The 22330-nt window shown below is 45.8% G+C and overlaps 1 protein-coding gene across 1 annotated transcript in view; it reads left to right on the top strand.

Annotated features, from left to right (window-relative positions):
* Window positions 1–373: 373 nt before the first annotated feature.
* ppp2r2bb (protein phosphatase 2, regulatory subunit B, beta b) overlaps window positions 374–22330 on the top strand; it is an 87898-nt gene continuing 65941 nt past the window's right edge. Inside the window, exon 1 of the mRNA XM_012829964.3 lies at window positions 374–831. Within this exon, the coding sequence (XP_012685418.1) occupies window positions 753–831 (79 nt within the window). The 5' untranslated portion in view covers window positions 374–752. The remainder of the gene's footprint in view (window positions 832–22330) is intronic.

Here is a 22330-nt window from a genome sequence, read left to right on the forward strand (position 1 = left end):
AGTTTATATAGGCCATGTCTAATTCTCTCTCTTGCGTGCATGGAATCTTAAAGCAGGGGTCAAATGCTCAAGAGATTTAATTTTTAACTATCTGGGGATTAAATAAATAACGGGCATTTTCTGTCCTACTGACCCACATAAGGGTGTTACAGTAAGGATTTTCAGCGACATAACGGAAACTATAAAACGATTACATTAATGTATTAAATTACATATCACAGAATAGGCTGATGAAACTAAATAGCATAAACTACGCCTAGACTATTCATTACCACCGAGAAAATATGCTTTAATCATCGCGGTCTGGTACGCTCCAGTGATGCAGAGTTGGGAGGGACCACTGCACTGGTAAACTTTCTTCCAGAGAGAGACAGCGGGTAGTACGAGGCCGACTGGTAGGAGGTGAACACGGGAGAGGCAGGTGCTCTCCCCTGGAAGGAAAAAAAAACTCCCTGTTTTCCGCCCTCTCTGCGTAGCCCCCTCCCACTTCACTCTGGCAAAATAATACATCCTCGCATCCTTTCTGGCAGCAGGAGGGGAGAATGGTTAACGTGGAAAGCAGTACACGGACATCGCTCCACTCGGGAAAGACTGGAAGGCAGGATTCGTGTTTATATAAGTGATGATGCCCTAAGCTTCCTTGTGGTTACAAATCTTCACTCCTCTTCAGATTTAACCCTGCATGTCTACGCGAAAGGCATACAGTGCGATGTGGACTACAGAGTGATGCACTGCAAACAACAGCCAAAAAGATGAAATGCTTCTCCCGGTACTTGCCCTACCTCTTCAGACCTCCTAACACCATCCTCTCCTCTAGCTGTCACACCGAAGGTAGGAAGCCCGCATTCGGCTTGTGTACTCGTCTGTTTTGCCTTTAAATGTGCGTTCGTTCGGTTGTATGTGGGCAGTAGAAGGGGTCTGAAAATATCGCCTTTAACACGGACAGCAGTGTGGAGGGCACCGGAGGTAAATGTTTGAGCCTCGGTTTTTTCTAACAAGCCTACGGCCCCGATGTTTACAGACAGTTGTGTTGACCTAGGATACGGGATGTGTGTGTTTGTGTGTGAGACAGCGTTATCACAGGGCGTCTGACCATGTGCCGGCGTTGTTTTCATCGTCTTCGCATTCATTTCATTTGACTAACCAGTATGACAGAGCATCAAATTTCACTTGAATTGCAGAGAAAATAAACACTAGCCTTCCCAACAACTGTTCAAATTGTGACTATAAAAACAAGAAATAGTAATATGTTGTCGAGGTCAGTACTGGAGGTCAGTGACATGGAGTAAAACAACTGTTTGAAGACTAACATAATTACTTATTGACACAACACACATGATTTTCATAGCCTTCCAGTCAGGGGACTTCAGTGGTAAAGTAGTCAGCAATGAAGCTGTCAGCTGCAAGTCCATTTAGTCTTTTAAGGTCTGTGACTGTTAAGTCTGCTCTATTCCATAAGGGATGTCTGTTTCACTGTTGCCCTTGAAAACAACTCTCCCCACAACATTTGCAGAGTATGGAAAAATGATAGTGCTATATTTAATTGTTAGATTACATTACTGTAGCTATCTATGAGACCTGGCCACTCTAGAAGAGATCTAGCTTGGGTCTGGCCTTGATCTGCTGTGGATCCACCAGACCAGGCCAAGATCCTTTCCAGAGTCAACTACTTTCTTACCCTCCAGCAGTGAGTGTTTTTGAATTGCATCATGCATTCGTGTGAATATAACCTGTTACAGTTATACAAAGTATGCTATGCTATCTGTTTTTGTTTAGAAACATTCTGTATTAGTGCTGTCAATCGATTGAAAAAGAAAACCACATAGTAATCATACTATTTGCTGTGATAAGTCACGATTTATCGCTTTTTGTTCTTGATACTGAAACTTTTAATAACGGATATTTAAATGTAAAATCGTTGAATTAATGTAGAATCAACACAAAGGAAGTATATATAAATTCAAATATTATTGTTTAATAGCACCTTTTTAAATTTGATCACAGATTCTTTCCTGTAAACTACAGATTTCCAAGAAAACCATCAAGGCCACCAAAAATGACTGTCAGCTTGAAAGGCATGATATGATACTATAGCCTGCATGGAGAATACAAAAAAAAATCCTAGTATCTGTATACATGGCGAAATAAAGTTGAATTGAATTGAATTGAATTGAATTGAATGTGCAGCACTTAAAGTGTGAAATTTGATATGTGTAGCATGTAAAGTGTGAAGGGACTATTATTTTGAAATAGGGATTGAGATGAAGATCTGGAGAAGCAGAGAAGAAAGACAGACGTTTGGGGAGGGAGATACACACCCTGATATGAATTTTTCTTTCCAATCATCCAAACCGCCAACCTGGCACAGGCATTGTTAAGCAGCTAATGACCACCTGAGCCTAATTATGGAGGGGATTGGAATGAAACCATTCTGGCTTTGAGGGGCTGCAGAAGAGCTGTAGAGGAGAAAGAATGAAGTCTGTCCCACCGTTAGTCCACATTAAGTATGGCTTGACTGTCTTACACAGTCATTTGAGAAAAGCATTTTCTGAAATCAGTGTGAAGGTCCTTATCATTTTGGTGTCAGCCCATTGTGTAGGGCACTACTGTGGAATAGTTTATATTTTACAGCTCCAGTCGTTGCACTGATCTCAAGGGGCCTATTTTGGCCTATAAGTGTTATTACTGACTGGCAATGAAAAGGCGGGGTGCATCAGAATTTTGCAAGCACATATTTCAAAATATAACACTGGCATGTAGGCTGGTCGTATTGAATTAACCATACATTTATCTGGTCAGTTATATAAGTTTGACGTATTCAGGATTCAGGAAGCATGATTGGCCTTTTGTGATGGGGAGAGAGGGCACAGCCACCTCTTTTTTGTCAATGATGGCAAAAGTTACATAAGAGCTTAAAAATAAAACAGTGTTGTCCCAGACCAGTGTCACATAGACACGCTGCAGACATCACATTTGTTACGGGTCAGATAGTAAGTCAGATAGTTACTTGTACGTCGCCTGAAATCAGTTATTTGTTCATGAGACCCTGTTGCTCCAGTTCGCCTGGTTTCATGTGGTTCAACCCATTACTTGCCTGTTAATTGTCATTGATCATTTTTATATTATTTAAAAATGTTCCCCACAAAAATATGCACAGTCATGTTCATGAATTTTCATAACATAATGTACCGGCGAGAACTTTCCAGCAAATGGCTGGTTTCGTATGCTTTTTAGCAAATAAGTCAGAATGAATTCATTTCTTGTACCTTCTCAAAATATGCTCCACTGGAGTGAGAAGGCGAACAACAACAACCTTCTCAAAAATGTGGATTCTAATTTGGGATTCTCCTCATTGGACTCCTCAAGTCATGGTATAGATAGTCATGGTATAGACAGTGATGTCTGTAGTATAAAGATTCACAGTAAATTGTTTTGTCCCACTAGATTTGTTATGCCTGCATGCACAGAAACATAGAAAATACTTGCACATATATTCTATGCTTGTACACACGCACACTACACATACATGTGCACACTACACACACACACATCCACACATATGCATGCTTGGCTGAATCATGAGTGCAGTCAACCCGCAGGTACATGAAACTGTGGCTCTTCATTGCCAGTTCAATGGTTTCATTAATGGGGCAGTCTACCAAGTGGCCTTTTTGTCATGGTATGATTGCTCTGACTGTGTTTGTCATGCCATTGGCTACTGTTTAGTGTAACCATGGGGAAAGGGCATTTCTCCCCTTTACACAACAGGGCTGGGACACTTTTGTGTTAGGTAACATGTCAGAGGGAGGCATGAACCAAACTCCAGAATCACTGTGCTCTGTGTGATGCTGTGAACAGATGAAGCATTGGTCTCAACTTCAGAGCCAGGATGAGGTGAACAGCAGGGTACCACTGCTGCAATGCTATGTTTAACATTCACCAACCTCACAGTCTCTATCTATCTATCTATATATCTATCTTTCTATTTATCTATCTATCTATTTATCTATCTATCTATCTAGCTATTTATCTACACACACACACGCACACACACAGACAAACGCACACACACTGTTCTGGACCTTCTCCTTTTCTTTCATTTTGGCTTCACTGTAGCATGCAAGTGTTCCAAGCCTCGGGGACTTGCACGGGTTGGAGAACTTTTCAAGTCATCACCCACTCACATGGCTGAAGATAACAGGCCCAGATAGATAGCGCTCGGCGGGCCATCAGCACAACCAAAGCCTCCACCAGGGGAGGTGCTCAGACGGAGATGAGGGAGGCCCGAGCCTGAGACATCCTCCGTCCGCCGTGTCCAACATTCCAGATGCTTAATGCAATGTAACACCGGCAGCCATGCTGCTTTTAATGGCTTCTCCCTCTTGATCTCATTTTCTCTTTTGACAGGGAATATGCTCTGCACTCTCTCTCTCTCTCCCTCTCTTTTTTTCACACTTTTTCTCTCAGCCTCTCTCTCTCTCTCTCCCTCTCTCCGTTTCTCACTCGTTGTCTCATGGGTAGCTGGGATGGCAGTTATTTCACGCCGAAGACAGTGGCAAATCTCTCGGCCCCTTTGAGGATTCAGCTGCACGCTGTGGGTGTCACAGAGGCTAGTCTGCGGCGGCAGTGCCGCCGCCTCTGAGACACCCGCCGCTAAAGCAAGACCCTGGTGTGCCTCGGTGGCTGTCCACCTGATCGATCACCCCTTAAAAGGCACCACCCCACCCCCACCCCCTCCACACCTCTGCCAACCTTCCCCTCCTCAGCATCCCCTGTCACTGTACTCGTGTGTTGCTGAGCACCTCTTGATTTACGTCTATGAGGCCTCACCGACACTGTGTCTGCCTCATGCACCCGGGACCCTGAGTCCAGACCAAAAACATTTTCCAGACAGACCCAATAGAGATGTACAGTGGTGATGTAAGGGAGTGCGGTTGGCTATTGATCGGTCCCACACAGAGGGATTTGGCATCAGAAAAGGTAGAGGACAAGGGTAGGGGGGTGCATTGGGGGGTTGTGTGTGTGTGTGTGTGTGTGTGTGTGTGTGTGTGTGTGTGTGTGTGTGTGTGTGTGGGGGGGGGGGGGGGGGGGCTGTGTGTGTGTGTGTGTGTGTGTGTGGGGGGGGGGGTTGTGTTGGCAACAGCCTGGGGACACACGCCAGCCTGGCACCATGCCCTAGCCTCTCCATAACAATAGCCTACCTGGTACAATGAAGAGGGAGAAAAAGTATACAGAGGCAAATCGAGGTATACTTTGTGTGAGGGAAATCAAGATTGATCAAAAGCCTGTTTGACGCTTTGAGTTGCTCACTGTGTTTTGAATGGCCTGCAATGAAAATGGACGAGCTGTATTTAGCTAAATTAGCAACAAGGAGTTCTGTTCCTAGCAAGCTAACTACCTAAAAGGCATGCAAAAACCTTGTAAACACCACCAACAACCCAGTTGACACTGATAGAAGCTTGCCAACACACCAACTGAGGTCTTTTGGCAGTAATGGCTGGCAATGTCATGCTGTGAAAGCTTTTCTTAAAATTTTTGCAAGGTGTTCCAGCCAGGAAGCACAGAACTACATAGTGCATATCCTGGATGGCTAGTCGGAAAGACAGGTGTTTATCTGTCTTTCACATGACCATATGCTATCAGAATGAATTTGAGGATGGTACCAAAACTAGTTGCCTATAAAACCATACCTCAAAAAGTGTCAAATTGTTGCATAGGGTTCCTTTAAGATGTTATCAGCCGATCGTGCCTGTGCGATCGCTAGGGGGCGCATCTGAACTAACAGGTTAATTAAGAGTGGTAAATATATATTATGTATGCTTAATTAGGAATACTGCGTTTATACTGTTAAAGATGTGCACCAGGATTGGGGCTCTTCATTGAGCAATCTGAAATGCATGCAAGGACCTGCCTCCTCTTACGGAGGACCCAGAATCAGAGCAATAGGGGAAGGCATGTGACGTCTGATGTGATGGGGAGATAAGACTATGTGAATTAAAGAGAGAGGGAACAGAGAGAGAAAAGAGGAGGGGAAACAGGGAGGATGGTGACCTGGACTGCCTTTGTACTTTTTCCTCAAGAGTCGCCATTCTGCTGTGTCAGCACCACTGCTGGGTATTCCGGTCTGAGAATGGATGGAGGAGCCAAGGGTCATATGGATCTGGTGGTGAATGAAAGAGAGAGAAAGGGGAAGAGAGAGAAGGGGGAGGAAGGTTTGAAGGAAGTGGCAAAGTGGAGAGGAGGGGGAGAGAGAGAGAGAGAGAGGTACAACGTAGAAATGCATAGAATGAAAGGGAACGTTTAGGGAAGAAAGAGGGAGAAAAGCAGAGACAAAATGAACAGATGATGAGAGAGAATCATGTAGTGAAAGACAACAGAGCTGAACCCAGCATGGTGCCCCAGATGGCCAAACATAGCTTCTAAAAAAGAAATCAGGCTTATGAATGCTTATGAATATATGGCCATGAAAAAAAGGATAATGGCAAAGTCAATGTGAGGGTAAAGAGGAGGGGGGGAAAAAACCCAAGATGTTTGTAAAACAGTAGAAAATGGGGTGGGAACAACTTTAATCACACGCTGATGGATTGCTTCTCACAAAGCATGTGAAGGCCTGTAATGCAGACTTATTTACCCTTTCCCTCTTATCAAAGCCCAATTTGTCTTCAGCACTGGCAGCCGTCTGCGTCTGGGCCAGAACAGCTTTGCATTTCAGGCTTTTACTTCATCATGGCTGACATCTCATTTTTCCCCCAGTCTGCCTCACCCCCCAAATAACACATTCTGCCTTGAGCGCTGCAGTTATTTCCACAAAGTGTGCTCCTCGAAAAGCCTGGCGAAAGGAGGATATAATAACCAAACACCCCCGCAACACACACACACACACACACACACACACACACACACACACACACACACACACACACACACACACACACACACACACACACACACACACATTCACACAGGAGAGCTGCTGGTGTTTGTGAAATATCTGCTGTCTGCTACTGGTGTGATCAGAGGATGTCTGACCCAGCCCTCCCTTCAGGCTTTGCCTGTGTCGGCAGCTCACGCTCGGCTGGTTCCCCCTACCCACCACCACCCACTCTGCTGACTGGCCTGCTCAAGTTTTTTTCTTTTTTAAGGGTTGAGGAGGATGAACTGCTTCATGTGCCATATTTTATGAAGGAAGACTATGTGACTATCTATCTAGCTGGTATCTGTCTGTCTGTCTTTCCGTCTGTCTGTCTCCTCTCTGTCTCTCTCCCTCAGGCTAACCATCTATCCATCTATCAGTCTGTGCATCAGTCCTGCATCTCTCTCACTGTTACTGTGGAGGATTGGAAGACTTCACTGAATGCATTGATCTATTTGCCAGTGGGGTTGCATAATGATGGAAGACTTGATGTAAGACTATACCACCCCCCCCCCCCCCACACACACACACACACACACCATGATCTGTTCCAGTGCAATGATCACACCCTTTGGGGATGTAATAACTATACCAATCATCTGCATCTCCTCATCAGCCACTAGCATAGGCATGACTCCCCTCATGATGACCCCCATGACACGCCAGAGGATGAAGACAGCATTTTCACATGTTTGGGTGGCACTGGGGAAACTCAGTGGTGGGGAGGGGGGATACTTTCCTTTGCCCACCCTGTTTGTTCTGGGGTGATTAGGGTGATCCTCTGGGATTTCTCTGAGAAGCTGGCTTGTGAATCTCTTTTGGGCTTGTGAATTTACTGCTTAGAGTTGGGGCGTTGTGGTAGCGATGGCGATGGAGGAGCTTCAAAGCCTCTGGAGAACACCCTCAGGATTGGTACAGCTCTGTGACGTTGCTCGGTCCCCTCCCCCTGAGGGTTGTTTATCCAGGAGGGGTCAGTTCACAGTCACAAGATCTCATGGGAATAGGCCTGTAACTAGCGACCCATACAATCAGAGAGGGAATGCTCTTTTCCTGTCAGGCGGCCCCCTCCCCTGTCAAGCAAGCTTGTGATTGGCTGTGCTTTGCTGGACTTGGACTATGAGAAGCTAGCAGGGGAGTGGGTGCTTGTGTGTGTTAAGGAGGTGGGGAGTGTGTGTGAGTGTGGGTGTGTGTGCGTGTGTGTGTGTGTGTGGGGGGGGGGGGGGTTGACATATGGCGATGTGTTAAAAATTTCATGTGGTAAGTTATGCAAAGCCAGAAGTGTGCAGTGCTGCTGTGAGTTGTTCCCTGTGCTGGGGAACGCAGACAGAGAGCAGATGGGTGCAGAGGAGGAAGTCCCCATAGAGACACGGAGCAGGCCGGAGCAGCTCTTTGTTTTCTCTTTCCCACCCCAGCTTCCAGCTCATATAGGACCTTGGCTGTGCAAACACATCCAATAGTCTCTCCCATCTGAGGCCTGTTCTGGCCCTGTAGGCTGTATATATTCATTTGTTTATTTATTTATATCTTTTTTTGTTGCCTTCATATTCCGCAGACAACCACAGCTGAGTGGCCAGCTGTTGGAGTACCTGATGTTCTGCAGTGAGAATAACGTGATCACGACAAACAATTCATTTTGTTGTTGGTGTTACGGTTTCTCTCCAGTTCAGGCTGGGCTTTATCCCTTACCGCTGTAATGAAGCAAATCTCATAAAGAATGGCATTCTCCTTAAGGTGGTTTAGGGTCCAAATTTAGCTCATGCTTCTCGCTCCCTCTCTCTCTCTCTCTCTTTCTCTCTCTTTCTCCTCTTGCTCTTGAATCTCTTTTTATAACATTTAAAGACTTGCCATCTTTGAAGCAGCAGAGACAATGGCACAATGTCAGCTTTGTGCTCTGCCTCTCCTTGCAGGGAGAGAGAGAGAGAGATCAGCTGATACGAGTATTTATTATGATCATCTGCGAGGAAGACAGGGCGAGAGACGGAGAGGTGGGGGAGAAGGAGGAGAAGGGAAAGAGAGACGGAGGGGTGGGGGAGAAGGAGAAGAAGGGAGAGAGAGACGGAGGGGTGGGGGAGAAGGAGAAGAAGGGAGAGAGAGACGGAGGGGTGGGGGAGAAGGAGAAGAAGGGAAAGAGAGACGGAGGGGTGGGGGAGAAGGAGAAGAAGGGAAAGAGAGGAGGTGACAGAGCCCAGAGTAGTCTCACTGATGCCGCTCAAATGTGCAAACATACTGGAAAGAGAGCAAGATGGAGAGATGACACATTTGCAGTCGTCGTTGCGGGAGTAATACATCTGTTTTGGCAGCAACAGATACCAAGCTCAGTCGTTAGCAGAAAACTACCATTTGCAGTGATGCAGGAGCGGGTTATTATCCATCTTCTCAGCATGGAGAGAATAGGGTGGTCTCAGTTCCACTGGTGTGGACTCATTTGTTGATAATTGTTTGTATAAATCTCCATGCGGGATAGTTTGGGAAGGAAATTGTTTTGTTGCCAAATCAAGTAAAGCAATTTATTTGCAAATCAACAGACTTCTTGCATTCAGAGCGAGTGCATTTCATTTCTATGATTTTGATCAATCTTACCTTCATTCCGCTTTGCAGAACACATTTTTAGTTGCAGCGCACATAATAAATGTCCTACAAAATGTAGTGAATCCTGGAACTAATAGTAATGTACAAGAAATCTGAGCCCCTTGCAAGTCCCTTGCAACTCAATGTGTTCAGTACACTTCGATGTATACAGTAGTGTTTTTTTCATTTGAAAATATGGTATAAGCTATAAATGTGTGCTAAAGTATTTTTGGTATCTTTACACACTTTCTGACATGTTTTAAGTACAGGTAGTTTTTAAACACTTTGGTTACAGTTACTGTAACACAGATTATGAAAGTAATTGGTATTTTTTGGACCTGGTTAAGAACTTTAATCACATGATAAGAAGAAAGTCCAAGTGGCTTCAATAGTTTTGTGTCTGTTCCCATAACATTCACTGTAAAGTACACAGGTCATTTGACACTTCTGATTGGTACAAATAGCTGGGCTTGCAGTAGAATGTAGGTAATGGTATGACATGCATTTTATTGAACAGAATTTAATGCAGGGTCTCTCAAGCAATTATTTAACTACAATTGGCATTATTTTGACCATTTTTCGAAAACGGCATTCATTCTTTCGGGCAGTGCTCTGCACTGTAAAACAATATGTCATGGCGATTGTTTTTCTCTGCATCCCAGATTGTGTTTGCATTTCAAGGTGGCACAAAATCCACTCGATATAAAGTAGCTTTGAAACATTGATGTCAAAAAAGCTGTAAAATATGCAATGAGAATATGGTGCTCTTGAAATGTAGCAAACCAAATCAGATGAGGATAGTGAATTATTACTTCTATGGAGACAACAGTATTGCTTGTACATGTGTTCAGTTTGGTATATGTTTATCTTCAGTTTCTTGATTTTATATTAGTGTTTTTCTACATGGTACAAGTTTTCGATATGCTATGTGATTTTAAAATTGTATTTTCCACTGTGATTGTCCTATTAATATTCTAACAACAAGGAGGACCAGAAAATAATACATAAATTATTTATATTTTATTGTAGCCGAGTCATACATACAGTGAATGTATGTGTTAGTGTGTGTGCAACCATAAATCTAGTTACAGTGATTGTGTGTTGAGTTCTAGTGATGCAATAAATGTGACTTGCAATTCTTATATGTAATTTATATGTAATCATTATGGTTTAATTTTTTCAAATCAGTTCAGTTGTGCTCAGAAGTCTGTATATGCCGCACAAATGGCCTGATCTTACACAAGTGAATGCTGGCAGATGACTATTGTTTGTTAGCTGTCCTGACACATAGTGACCTGAGGTACTATGTACTTTTAGTACAGTTTCATTTGTATGCCAGCCCTGGCTTCACATTATAAAGCACCTAAACCCTCCTAAGATTTTAGTTTTTGACTAATATTACTGTAAAATATCATTATTTTGTTTGACGTTTTTAAAGCTTCATGAAGAAGGCTTCTAACAGCATATTAGTAGCTGAACCAGTAAGGAATGGTGCTCAGGCCGACCTACATAATGGCTGATGCTGGAATGGATGTGGGCCACATTAGGGTACCAGAAAGGGTTTGGGCCCAAGAACCCGTCTGTCAATACACACATCATACTCCCTGTGGTAGTTCAAACCAGAAGAAAAAAATCTACAGAGGTGGGAGGAGTAATCACCCAGCAGGGAACACAAGCCTAACTTCAAGCTGTTTGTACAGTAACTTATCAGCTAAGCACATTGGGTCTGTGGAGCCTACATTTTACGGCAACAGCTGAGTTAATTAGGTTCACTAATTGGCTAATAAATTGCAATATGGCTGACTTTTTGTTTCTAAAGATAGAGGGAGAAACCTTATTAGTGGAGGGCATAGGCTACAGCACATTGGGTTATGGGAGAACAGGGGGGGCCCCAGGTGGATGTGGACTAGAGCACATAAACAGTCCAAGGCACTCAAACGTCTCCAGCATCCCACGGGTAGACACTGGACAGATGGAGATCCTCGTGGGGCCAAATGGGTCATACATAATTGGTCCCATAATCTTCAGTGTGAAAAGGTTGGGGAACAACATGAATCACATCTCTGCTCCAGGCATTACAGGATAAGGAGAACACTCAGTCTACCTCACTCACTAACTCACTCTCTCTCTCTCTCTCTGTCTCTCTATATCTATCACTCTCCCTCTCTTTTTTACACTCACAAACACACACGGAATCTCTCTCTTTCCAGTCTCTCACTCCTTATTGCCCATGTAATTTAATAATTGTGTTAGGTGGGTGTGCGTCTGTTCTTTTTGGCTGCTGTGAAGATGATCACTGGGGTCACCCTGTGTGAGGGCAAAGCAACCATCGATTGTCGTGACACAGATGGGAGCCTTCTCCTCTCTCCTGTGTGGGTGAACACTGACGAGGTACAGGGAGTTTAGACTGGGAGAAAAGGAGAGGGAGAAAATTAAGGGAGACAAGGCCAAAGTGAGAGAAAAAGAGAGGAGAAGTTGATCAGGGGTAGGTTTTTTTTTTTGCAGTTGTCTGCTCATTGAGCTGTGACAGTCTTAGAAGATGCCACAGGAAGATACAGAAAACACGTCAGCACAAGAGAGAGAGAACAACAGCAAAACGGCAGCAAGGCAGCACTACATGCCAGACAAAAAGAAATAGCATGCAAGACAAAACATCAACACAACAACAACAACAACAACATCAACACACAAGATTGAGCACGCTTCTGACTTCACACAAAGTGGAAAACAACACATCACATGCCACATGCCACACAGTACCATCATGCATGCAAGATGAGGCAGAAGGACACACAAGACACAGCACGCGCAACACTGTGTATAACCGGCACAAGACATCTCATTCCTTCAGAGCCTGTTCAGTTTCGCTGAGTACAATGTGTACTGCCAGAGTAAACATTGTTTGGGATATCAAGGTCAGAATGTCCTGAATGCCTCTTGAAAAAAACTTCTGTTTAAACTGAGACACGTATTCTGAAGTGAAGGCACAGAGCACACAAGGGATAGTAGCCCACTGGCTAATCACATATGCAGTATACTTGGCCTTGTAAGCACTTCACATGTGTCGACTTATCCATATCTACAGCTGGATTGAACTAGACATAGTTTGAGACACAAAGTACAAATTTGAGACTTTAATAAATTGGCATTCTACTAATTTTAGTGTTTCCGGATGGCTGTAAGTAACATCTACAAGAAAAGTGCAAATCAAAGTCACTGATGTGCTGTCTGTTTCAAAATAAAAAAATGGATCATTGGTAATGTACTGTCCCATGTTACAGCAATAATGATACAGTAAAACTGTGTCTTTCTTTTCCTCTCGTCCTCATTTTGTGTGTACATGTGTGTGTGCGTGCATGTGTTTTTGTGTGTGTGTGTGTGTGTGTGTGTGTGTGTGTGTGCGGGCCTACTGATTGTCAGTGCCCCCACTCTATCTTGGGCACAATGAGTCACTGTGTATCGTGCTTGTATAACATGCAGTAACATCAGACCAGGGCGAGGAAAACTGGCACTGTAAGTTAGCCGGGGGGAGCCTCTCTCTCTCTCTCTCTCTCTCTCTTTCTTTCTTTCTTTCTTTCTTTCTTTCTTTCTCTCTCTCTCTCTCTCTCTCTCTCTCTCATACACATACACACACTCACATGCACACCCACTCACAGACACCATAAACATACAACATACAAATGAACATACAGGGCAGCCATGTGCATTCAGATTTGCACAGAATGCGACATACACATGAATGCTCATCCTGTGCACGCGCCACCATGGACTTGGTCACTGTAATTACTTTCCCCAAAAAGCCATACATTTACTCTCCCATACATCCACTCATAAATCAACTGAGCATAAAACCTCATGGGGAGGCTGGGAGTTAGCTGGCAGGGGAGAAATATTTGGACAGGCTCCTTTAACTGAGAATGATAAATGGATCACTGCTCCATCTTGGTAGTCACACCGCTGTCGAGTATATTCTTCCCTTTTATTTTCTCCGTTATTCCCTTGCTGCTAAAGCCTGGTGCTTAAATACTTGTTATGTGTCGGATCAGGGGATTTCCTCGACGCTAACAGGCGTTAGTGTGTGTCATTATTTGGGTAAATCTTGATTTGGAAAGCAGATTTTCCCACTTGTGAGTACTTGAATGGACGTCTGGGAGTAAATCCCTGGCTGGGCGCCCAATGCTGCTGCTCACTAGGGAGGTGAAAGTGTTTTCCCACTTATTCCCACTTGCACTTTCTTTCTTTTCCTTCTCTTCCACTGTTGTGGGATTTAAAATGAGAGATTATCCATGCTTGGCCGAACAGAAGCCGCAGAGGTCAGACTGTTGTGAACATCTGGGACAAAACGGCACTGTAGGAGTCAAGTCTTTATGTGTGTGTGTGTGTGTGTGTGTGTGTGTGTGTGTGTGTGTGTGTGTGTGTGTGTGTGTGTGTGTGTGTGTGTGTATATTGTGGACTGTGAGTGTGTGTGTGTGTTAGGGGGGGGATTAAGTTAGACAAAGAACTTTGAATAACATTTAGATTTACATTTAAAACACAACCACTGCCTTTCTGAACATTTGATATTATAGTTTTTTATAGTTTAACATTATCCCATATACAATGTTATGTATTTGTGCTTGAGGGGTATGAATAGAAAGTCTTACAACAAATCCGCAGCAGGTTTAGAGTGTTAGATTACTTTCCATATGAATAATGAGTGTAACGGATCCCCGTATATTAAGTGGCATGAAACTTACTGCTGGTGAAATTACTCTTTCGTTTTCTTCTTTCTTCTTTATACATTCAATAAACTGGCAAACTATCACCACCGTAAGAGCTTTGGCCTCATACGGGTCCATTAAAACCATTAAACTTTAGAAATGTATGCATGTGCATCCGTCCGTAACTTAATCTGTAGCCGTACTGACAAATTTACATTAACACATAACGAAATCTGCAATACCTTTTTACTTTGTCAAAATAAAAGTCCTAATTATCTATAAGAGATAAGGTGGCATAAAATCTCAATACATTCCTCAAACAATACATTATCATTTAGGCAAATTTGCCAGGTGGAGGCAAGGCTGTGGTGGATTTCATTGTGATCAGGTGGTTAGGAGTAAGTGGCTCTAAACTATTGGGGCTGTTCAGAGCAACAGCTGTGAGTGGACGGCTGTTCACAATAGCCATGGTCTCATAAAAGAAGGTGCGCAATGACGCATCATTAAGCCTACCAGGGGAGAGTAGCAGAGTGGCGTTGAAAACGCTTCTCACTGTTCTTATTTGCCGTTCCCATACACCCCCTGCATGGCTGGCATGAGGTGCATTCATTACAAAGTCACACTGCTTTTCTGTGAGAAATGTATTCAGTCTATTCATGTCCAACTCTTGCAATGCAGCATTCAATTCATTTTTTGCACCCATGAAGTTAGTACCTTGGTCACATTTAATTTGTCGCACAGCACCTCTTAAAGCAATAAAGCATCTCAGTCCATTAATGAATGTCTGTGGACAAGTCCTCTAACATTTCAATATGAATGGCTCTAGAGCAGAAACAGGTGAAGAGCAACCCATACCTTTTTTCTTGTTTTCTTCCTTGCTTTGTCCAAAAAGGACCAAAACAGTCCATCCCACAGTATGTGAACGGTGAGGTGGGTTCTGTTCGTTCAACAGGAAGGTCACTCATCCTTTGGCTTTCAACCGGCCTTCTCAGCCTTCGACATGTCACACAGTGACGGTTGTAGGTTGCAACTGCTCTGCTCAGTCCACAGATCCAATAACCATTGGACCTAATTTCATTGATGGTGAAGCCTTTGCCCTGATGTTTCACTCATACAGCTTGTTGTGTCTTGGTAGCTGATGTCCTTTGCTTAGTAGCTTGATGATGAGTCGCTCTGCACTTTGTCTTTCACTAACTGTTGAGAGGTCACATGATTTGACCTTTCTTTTTTAATCAATGGTCTTTTTATTGATTTCTCATATCATTGCAAACAAGACATGTATACAGTATACAATTTAAATCCCACCACCCATCCCCCCACCCCAAACACACAAAGAAACAATACAGGAGAAAAAAAAAAAAAAAAAACTGACCAAACTTTATCTCTGTTGTGTTCAAAATCAGAAAAGCCACAGTGCTCAGTAAGGTAAACCATCAATTATCGAGGACTAGTCCTCAATTATGTCTGAAGTGCTGACACTGTCAAGAAAAGGGCTCCAGATCTTATAGAATGTATTCACTGATCCTCTGAGACTATATCTAATTTTCTCTAATGAGAGAAAAGACAGTATATCTTTGACCCAGTGGGTGTGTTTGGGTAGGGCAGCTTATTTCCATTTCAACAAGATGGAACGGCGTGCCAACAGTGAAGCAAAGGCCAGGGTCTTACGTTTTGCTACAGGTAGTTGCAGTTCCTCCGGGATAACCCCAAACAGTGCCACAAGCGGGTCAGGGTCAATCTTGTGGTTTATAATTCCAGAGAGTCTCAAATACTGAACGCCAGAAATCTTCTAGAGAGGGGCAGGACCAGTACATATGAATTAGGGAGGCATCTGCACTTTTACATTTATCGCATTTGGGAGAAATAGTTGGGTATATTTTAGAAAGTTTTACCTTAGACAAATGGACACGATGCACAACCTTAAACTGTATCAGGGAGTGGCGTGCACACATAGAAGATCCATGCACCTGTCTTGAATTGACTCCCAGCTACTATCTGGAAGGCATTGACCTAAGTCCTGCTCCCAGGCTGCTCGGACTGCAGCCAACGGTGGAGAGTCCAGACCCGACATTAATTTGTACGATCTTGAAATAGATCCCTAGCAAATGGGTCAAGAGAGAGAAAGGCATCCAAAGGGTTCACAGGTGGCCATAGATGGGAAGTTTGGTACTTGACACTGCACAAAATGCCCTGACCTGGAGAAATCTGAAAAAAATCGTTTTGGCAAGTCATACTGTCTTGACAACTGCTCAAAAGAGCGCAATGTCTTATCTATAAATTAGGTCTTTAAACAGTGTAGCCCTAGTTCATGCCATGCCATAAATGTCTTATCTTGCCATCGATGGAGCCAAATAAGTGGTTCAATGCTATGGGGCTTAGTAGGGACGCTCTCTGAAAGCCAAATGTCTTCCTGAACTGAAGCCACACCCTGAGAGAGTGGTTTACCACTGGGTTGTTTGTAGGCGTACGACTAATCCCAGGGAGAGCAGCAACCCAAATATGCTGACAAAGAGGTCTGCCTACAAGCACTGTTTTCCATGGAAACCCAAGATGGACATTCAAGGTTGAGATGGTAACGCCAACAGTATAACATGCACCGTAGGTTGGCTGCCCAGTAGTAGTATTTAAAGTTGGGAAGAGCCATGCCACCCTGTTCTTTTGGTCTTTGGAGAAAGGCCTTATGCAGTCTAGGCTGTTTGCCATTCCAAATGAATGATGAGATAATGGAATCTAAAGATTTGAAAAAGGAAAGAGGAAGAAAGACAGGCATGCACTGGAACAGATACAAATACTTGGGAAGAATGGTCATTTTGATTGAGTTGACCCGGCCAATGAGAGTCATGTTCAGAGGGGACCATTTTTGAGAGGTCTTGTTTTAGTTTGTTCTAACAATTTGGCAAAATTAGCCTTGAAAAGGTGATTGTAAGAGCGTGTAACAATTAACCCTAGGTATGTAAAACTATTCCTAGCAATCTTAAAAGGTACATTTAAGCATAGTTGTGATGCCTGATGATTAATAGGGAAAAGTTCGCTCTTGTTGCAAGTTCAATTTGTATCCAGAGAACTGGCTTAAATGTATTAAGCAAGGACATCGCAGCAGGTAATGACAACCTGGATTAGAAATATAAAGCAAGAGTCCTCGGCAAATAAAGATACCCTGTGCTCAGAACCCCCCCGCACCACACCTGTGATTTGGTTGGAATCGCGAAGTGCTATTGCTAGTGGTTCAATAGCAAGGGCAAAGAGTAGAGGACTGATAGGGCAGCCCTGTCGGGTGCCACGGTGCAAAGAGAATGGAGTGGAGTACTGACTATTGGTTAGGACTGATGCAGAGGGTGCGCTGTACAGCAGTCTTATCCAGGAGATGAAAACTGGGCCAAAACCAAATTTCTCTAAAACAGTAAAGAGGTAATCCCATTCTACCCTATCAAATATTGAAATATTGAAAAGACGACGAATATTAAAGAATGACTGTCGGTTTTTAATAAACCCAGTCTGGTCAGGGGATATTACAGAGGGGAGGACATCCTCAAGCCTTCTTGCCAACACCTTTGCTAAAATCTTCACATCATTGTTTAACAGGGAGATGGGTCTGTATGAAGCACAGTCCAATGGGTCCTTCCCACCCTTAGCTAACAGTGAAATGCAGGCCTGAGCCATTGTTGGTGGTAGAACCCCCTTCTCAAGGGATTCTGTGAGAACAAGGGTTAGATGACTAGAGAGCTGAATAGAACATTTCTTATAGAACTCTAGAGAAAAACGTCTCGGTTACTTACGTAACCTCGGTTCCTTAAGCAGGAACCAGATATAACACAATGGTACATGACGAATATCATGGCTACAAATCGAAGCATTTATCTATTCACGCCTGAAAGGCCGCGAGATCTGTCAGCGCGCGCTCCTGGCCCCGCCTGCCAGGAGTACTATAATACCATTACGCGCGCCCAGATCTGCCTTGGAAAGAAACTGAGCAAGACAATCAATCCAAGGTAACACTGTACACGCCAACCTTGTTATATCTGGTTCCTGCTTAAGGAACCGAGGTTACGTAAGTAACCGAGACGTTCCTTATCGCAGTTCACTGCGATATAACACAATGGGACCCTATACATTCCCGCGTGATAATACAGTGGCAGCCAATTACACACACCAGCTCTACTGAAGCCTTTGCCCTCATAGAGGTTCATACGGCCGCTGGCGGTGAACATATTAACAGGGCAACCTTTGTCATAGGCGGCAAGGATCGCGATCCTGCGCCTGTAGGGAAACCACCCTGGAGTGTTTCATGTGCAACAAACATGTAGACACCGATGAACACACTTATCATATACATCGTTCTCAGGTCAGGGGATTCAGAGATCGCTCGCCTGCAGAACACCAAGAATTTAACAGGGCCACCTTTATCATAGGCGACAGGGATCCGTGATCCTGCGCCCGTAAGAAAACCCTGGGATGTTTCATGTGCGACATAACATGTAGACACTAATGAACACACTTATCATATCTATCGTTCTCAGGCCAAGGGATTCAGAGATCGCTTGCCCGCAGAACGCTATGAAGAAAACTAGGTTCAGCCACATTCTAACATATAGAATCTAATGAAAGTGTGGCGAGAACTCCAGCTTGCAGCTTTGCAAATATCTTCCACTGAGACGCCCTTTAGTAAGGCCCAGGAAGACGAGACCCCCCGCGTAGAGTGCGCATGCAACTTCTCCGGGGGATCTAAGACAAGCTCTTATAAGATAACACGATAGCCTCTACTATCCAACGGGAGAGGCTCGGTTTTGATAGAGGTCTGCCTTTTGCGCGTGCACCGAAGCACACGAATAGCTGATCTGACTGTCTGAAAGCTCTAGTGCGCTCTGCGTAACAGCGGAGAGCGCGCACTGGACAGAGTTTATTCAAACGTTCCTCCTCTGCTGACGCAAAAGGAGGAGGCGAGAAAACTGCTAATTCAATCACCTGATTGCGGAATGGGGTTACCACCACTTAGGTGTGTAAGCAGCATTAGGTCGCATAACCACTCTGTCACCAGCGATCGAGAACTGAAGGCACGATGGACTGACTGACAGGGCTTGCATGTCACCAACGCGTTTTGCTGACGTTAACGCCAGCAGCAGCGGCGGTCTTTAAAGAGACAAACTTTATGTCCACTGTCTCCAGGGGCTCGAACGGAGGCCCTGTGAGAGCACGTAACACCACTAGCAGATCCCAAGAGGGTATGAGGTGTCTCTCTGGCACCCTGAGCCGTCTCACCCCCGCCATAAAGCGTGACGCTAGCGGGTGACTGCCAGGAGAACTGCCATTAATGCCTGCGTGGCAGGCTGAAATGGCAGCCATGTACACTTTGAGAGTAGAAAGCCGCCTTCCCCTCATCAAACAACTGCTGTAGGAATTCTAGAATAACGCCAGCGCGCAGTTAACGGGGTCGTGCTGACGCGCAGCACACCACCGCTCAAAAACTGCGCCACTTCAGCGTATACAGAGCCCGTGTTGATACAGCTCGGGCACTCTGTATTGTAGCCACCACCGCGTCCGACAAGCCTGACGCTATTGAGCCTGCACCTTTCAGGTGCCAGGCTCTGAGACGCCACCACTCCGGATGGGGGTGCCACACCGTCCTGTGCGCCTGCGTTAGGAGGTCTCTCCGTAGAGGCAGCTCCCAAGGCTGCTGCACTGACATATTGACCAGATCTGCCACCCACGGCTGGTTGGGCCAGTGGGGGGCTATCAATATCAATTCCCTGCCCTCGCCCGCAATCCTGCACAGCACCTGCTGGAGGAGCGGGATCGGGGGAAAAGCATATAGGGGTAGGGCTGGCCACTGGTGGCCCAGCGCGTCTATGCCTAGTGGGGGATCGTCGCCCCTAGCGAGAACCAGAGCGGGCAGCAGGTGTTCTGCCTGTTCGCGAACAGGTCCACCTGCGCCTTGAAAAAAACGCACCCAGATCTGACCTATCACTTGTGGGTGAAGGCACCAGTCTGCTGCTCGAGGATCGCCCCTCGATAACAGGTCTGCACCGTAGTTGAGGTGGCCTGGTATATGAACTGCCTGAGGGGACAGGACGTGCCTCGCTGCCCACAGGAGCAGGCGAGTCGCCCAATGGTGTAATGACGGGGAGCGCACTCCGCCCTGGCGATTTATATACGCCAAGGTCGCAGTGTTGTCCGTCCTCACTAGTACATGCTGACCACTCAGCCTGGGCAGACAGTGTTGTAGAGCTAGGACTACTGTTCGCAGCTCTAACACATTTATGTGAGACGCGGCTTCTGTCACAGACCAGAGACCGTTCACGCCTTCTCCCTTCGCAGACCGCTCCCCAGCCTTTGGTGGAAGCGTCTGTGGTCACCACCACGCGACGCGACACTATGCCCATAGTGCCTGACGCGGCGAGAAACCAGGGGGTTCTCCAGATCGCCAGGGCTTTTCCTGCATCTGGAGGACACCACTACTCTGCGATGCCTGTCTGTGACTGCGTTGAGCTTCATAGACAGGTACCATATTTGGAATGCCGCATACGCAACATCCCTAACGGGAGCGCTATAGCGGCCGACGCCATCATTCCTAACAGGCGTTGGCAGCGCAGCGACGAGACTGACTGTCCCCGTCGGAACTGGCGCACGCATTGCTTGATGGCACTTATCCGTTCTTGAGACAGCCTGACCTCCATGGAGGTGGAGTCTAAGATCATACCCAGAAAATGCGTAACTTGCCTGGGGCAGAGAACGCTTTTCTCTCTGTTTACAACAAAACCCAGTCGATACAGGTGTGCCACCACTAGATGGCCATCCTGCACTGCTGCAGCTTTTGAATGGGAAGCAATTAACCAGTCGTCCAAATAGTTGTAAACGCGTAAGCCGCGTAGACGTAATGGGGCGATAGCTGCCTCTACGCACTTTGTGAATACCCTCGGCGCTAGGGACAGGCCGAATGGGAGTGCGTTGAATTGGTACGCTATTCCTCCGAACGCAAACCTCAGATATTTCCGATGTCTGTGGTGGATCGGAATGTGGAAATAAGCGTCTTTTAAGTCTATCGTGATAAACCAATCGTTTGGCCTTATAAACTGCACAAGCCTGCGTGGGGTCAACATTCTGAACCGTAGCGGCATGAGTGCTTTGTTTAACACACGTAGATCTAATATAGGCCGATAATTCCCGTCTCTTTTGGGTACGAGGAAGTAACGGCTGTAGAAGCCTGCATTCCTTCCTTGAAAGGAACTCTGCTTATGGCCTTTTTTCTGAGCAGGGAGATAATTCTTCCCGTAGGAAGTGAGACTGTTCTCGCTGTATCACAGACTGTATTACTCTGCTGAAAGGCGGAGGGGAACGGGCGAACTGCAGAACGTAACCCTTTGAGACCGTCTTTAGCACCCATGGTGACACTGCGCATGCGCGCCAACTTTCTGCACAACCGGGGAGGTTGTGCTCTGAGTTGAATTTGTCGGGACTAACCCGCTCATGGTCAATGAGTCTAAGCCTAGATCTACACCCACTCCGCCTAGGGAGGGGACGAGATCTGGGGCTGCCCCCTCATGTTTTTGAAAAAAATTTGGGGGTGCGATTGCACTGTGTGCATCGCGGGGGGAGTTGCACAAGCATGCCTGGGCACTGCGCCATCTGGGACAGGAGTTAGGACATATGATTGTGGTGCTTGTGAAAACCTGCTTACCGTGCTGGACATGATTTCCACATTGTGAGCGACGGGCTGATTTCTTTGGAGGCGGGTGTGGGCTTCCACCGCTCCCCCTGTGTGACGAGTGGCTGACTGTCACGGTCAGGGAGCCTGAGGTCTCCCTCTGCCTCGCCCGCGGCGAGCGGAGTGCTGCCGCGGAGCCTGGGCTGCGCCCTGGGCAGGGCGCGCAGCTGGTTGTTTGTGCTGCAGGCTGCGCTGGAGGGCGGAAGGGATGTCTCTGCCAGCCTCGCCCGGTGGATACCTTTGCTGGAGGCGCTGGCGAGCGGAACCCGCTTCTCTTCCGGCCCGGTGCGGGTGTGGTGTGTCCTGAGGAGGACGTCTCACCCGCGCCACTAGAGCGAGGCATCCAAGCCTGGAATACCTCTCTGCTCTTTCTGCTGTTCTTCGAACTTGGCAGCCATTGTGACCACTGCTTCCCGAAGGCCCCTGGACAGAGACCGGGGCGTCGAGGAA

The sequence above is a fragment of the Clupea harengus genome, chromosome 8 (genome assembly GCF_900700415.2).
Source record: "Clupea harengus chromosome 8, Ch_v2.0.2, whole genome shotgun sequence".
NCBI classification, from domain to species: domain Eukaryota; kingdom Metazoa; phylum Chordata; class Actinopteri; order Clupeiformes; family Clupeidae; genus Clupea; species Clupea harengus.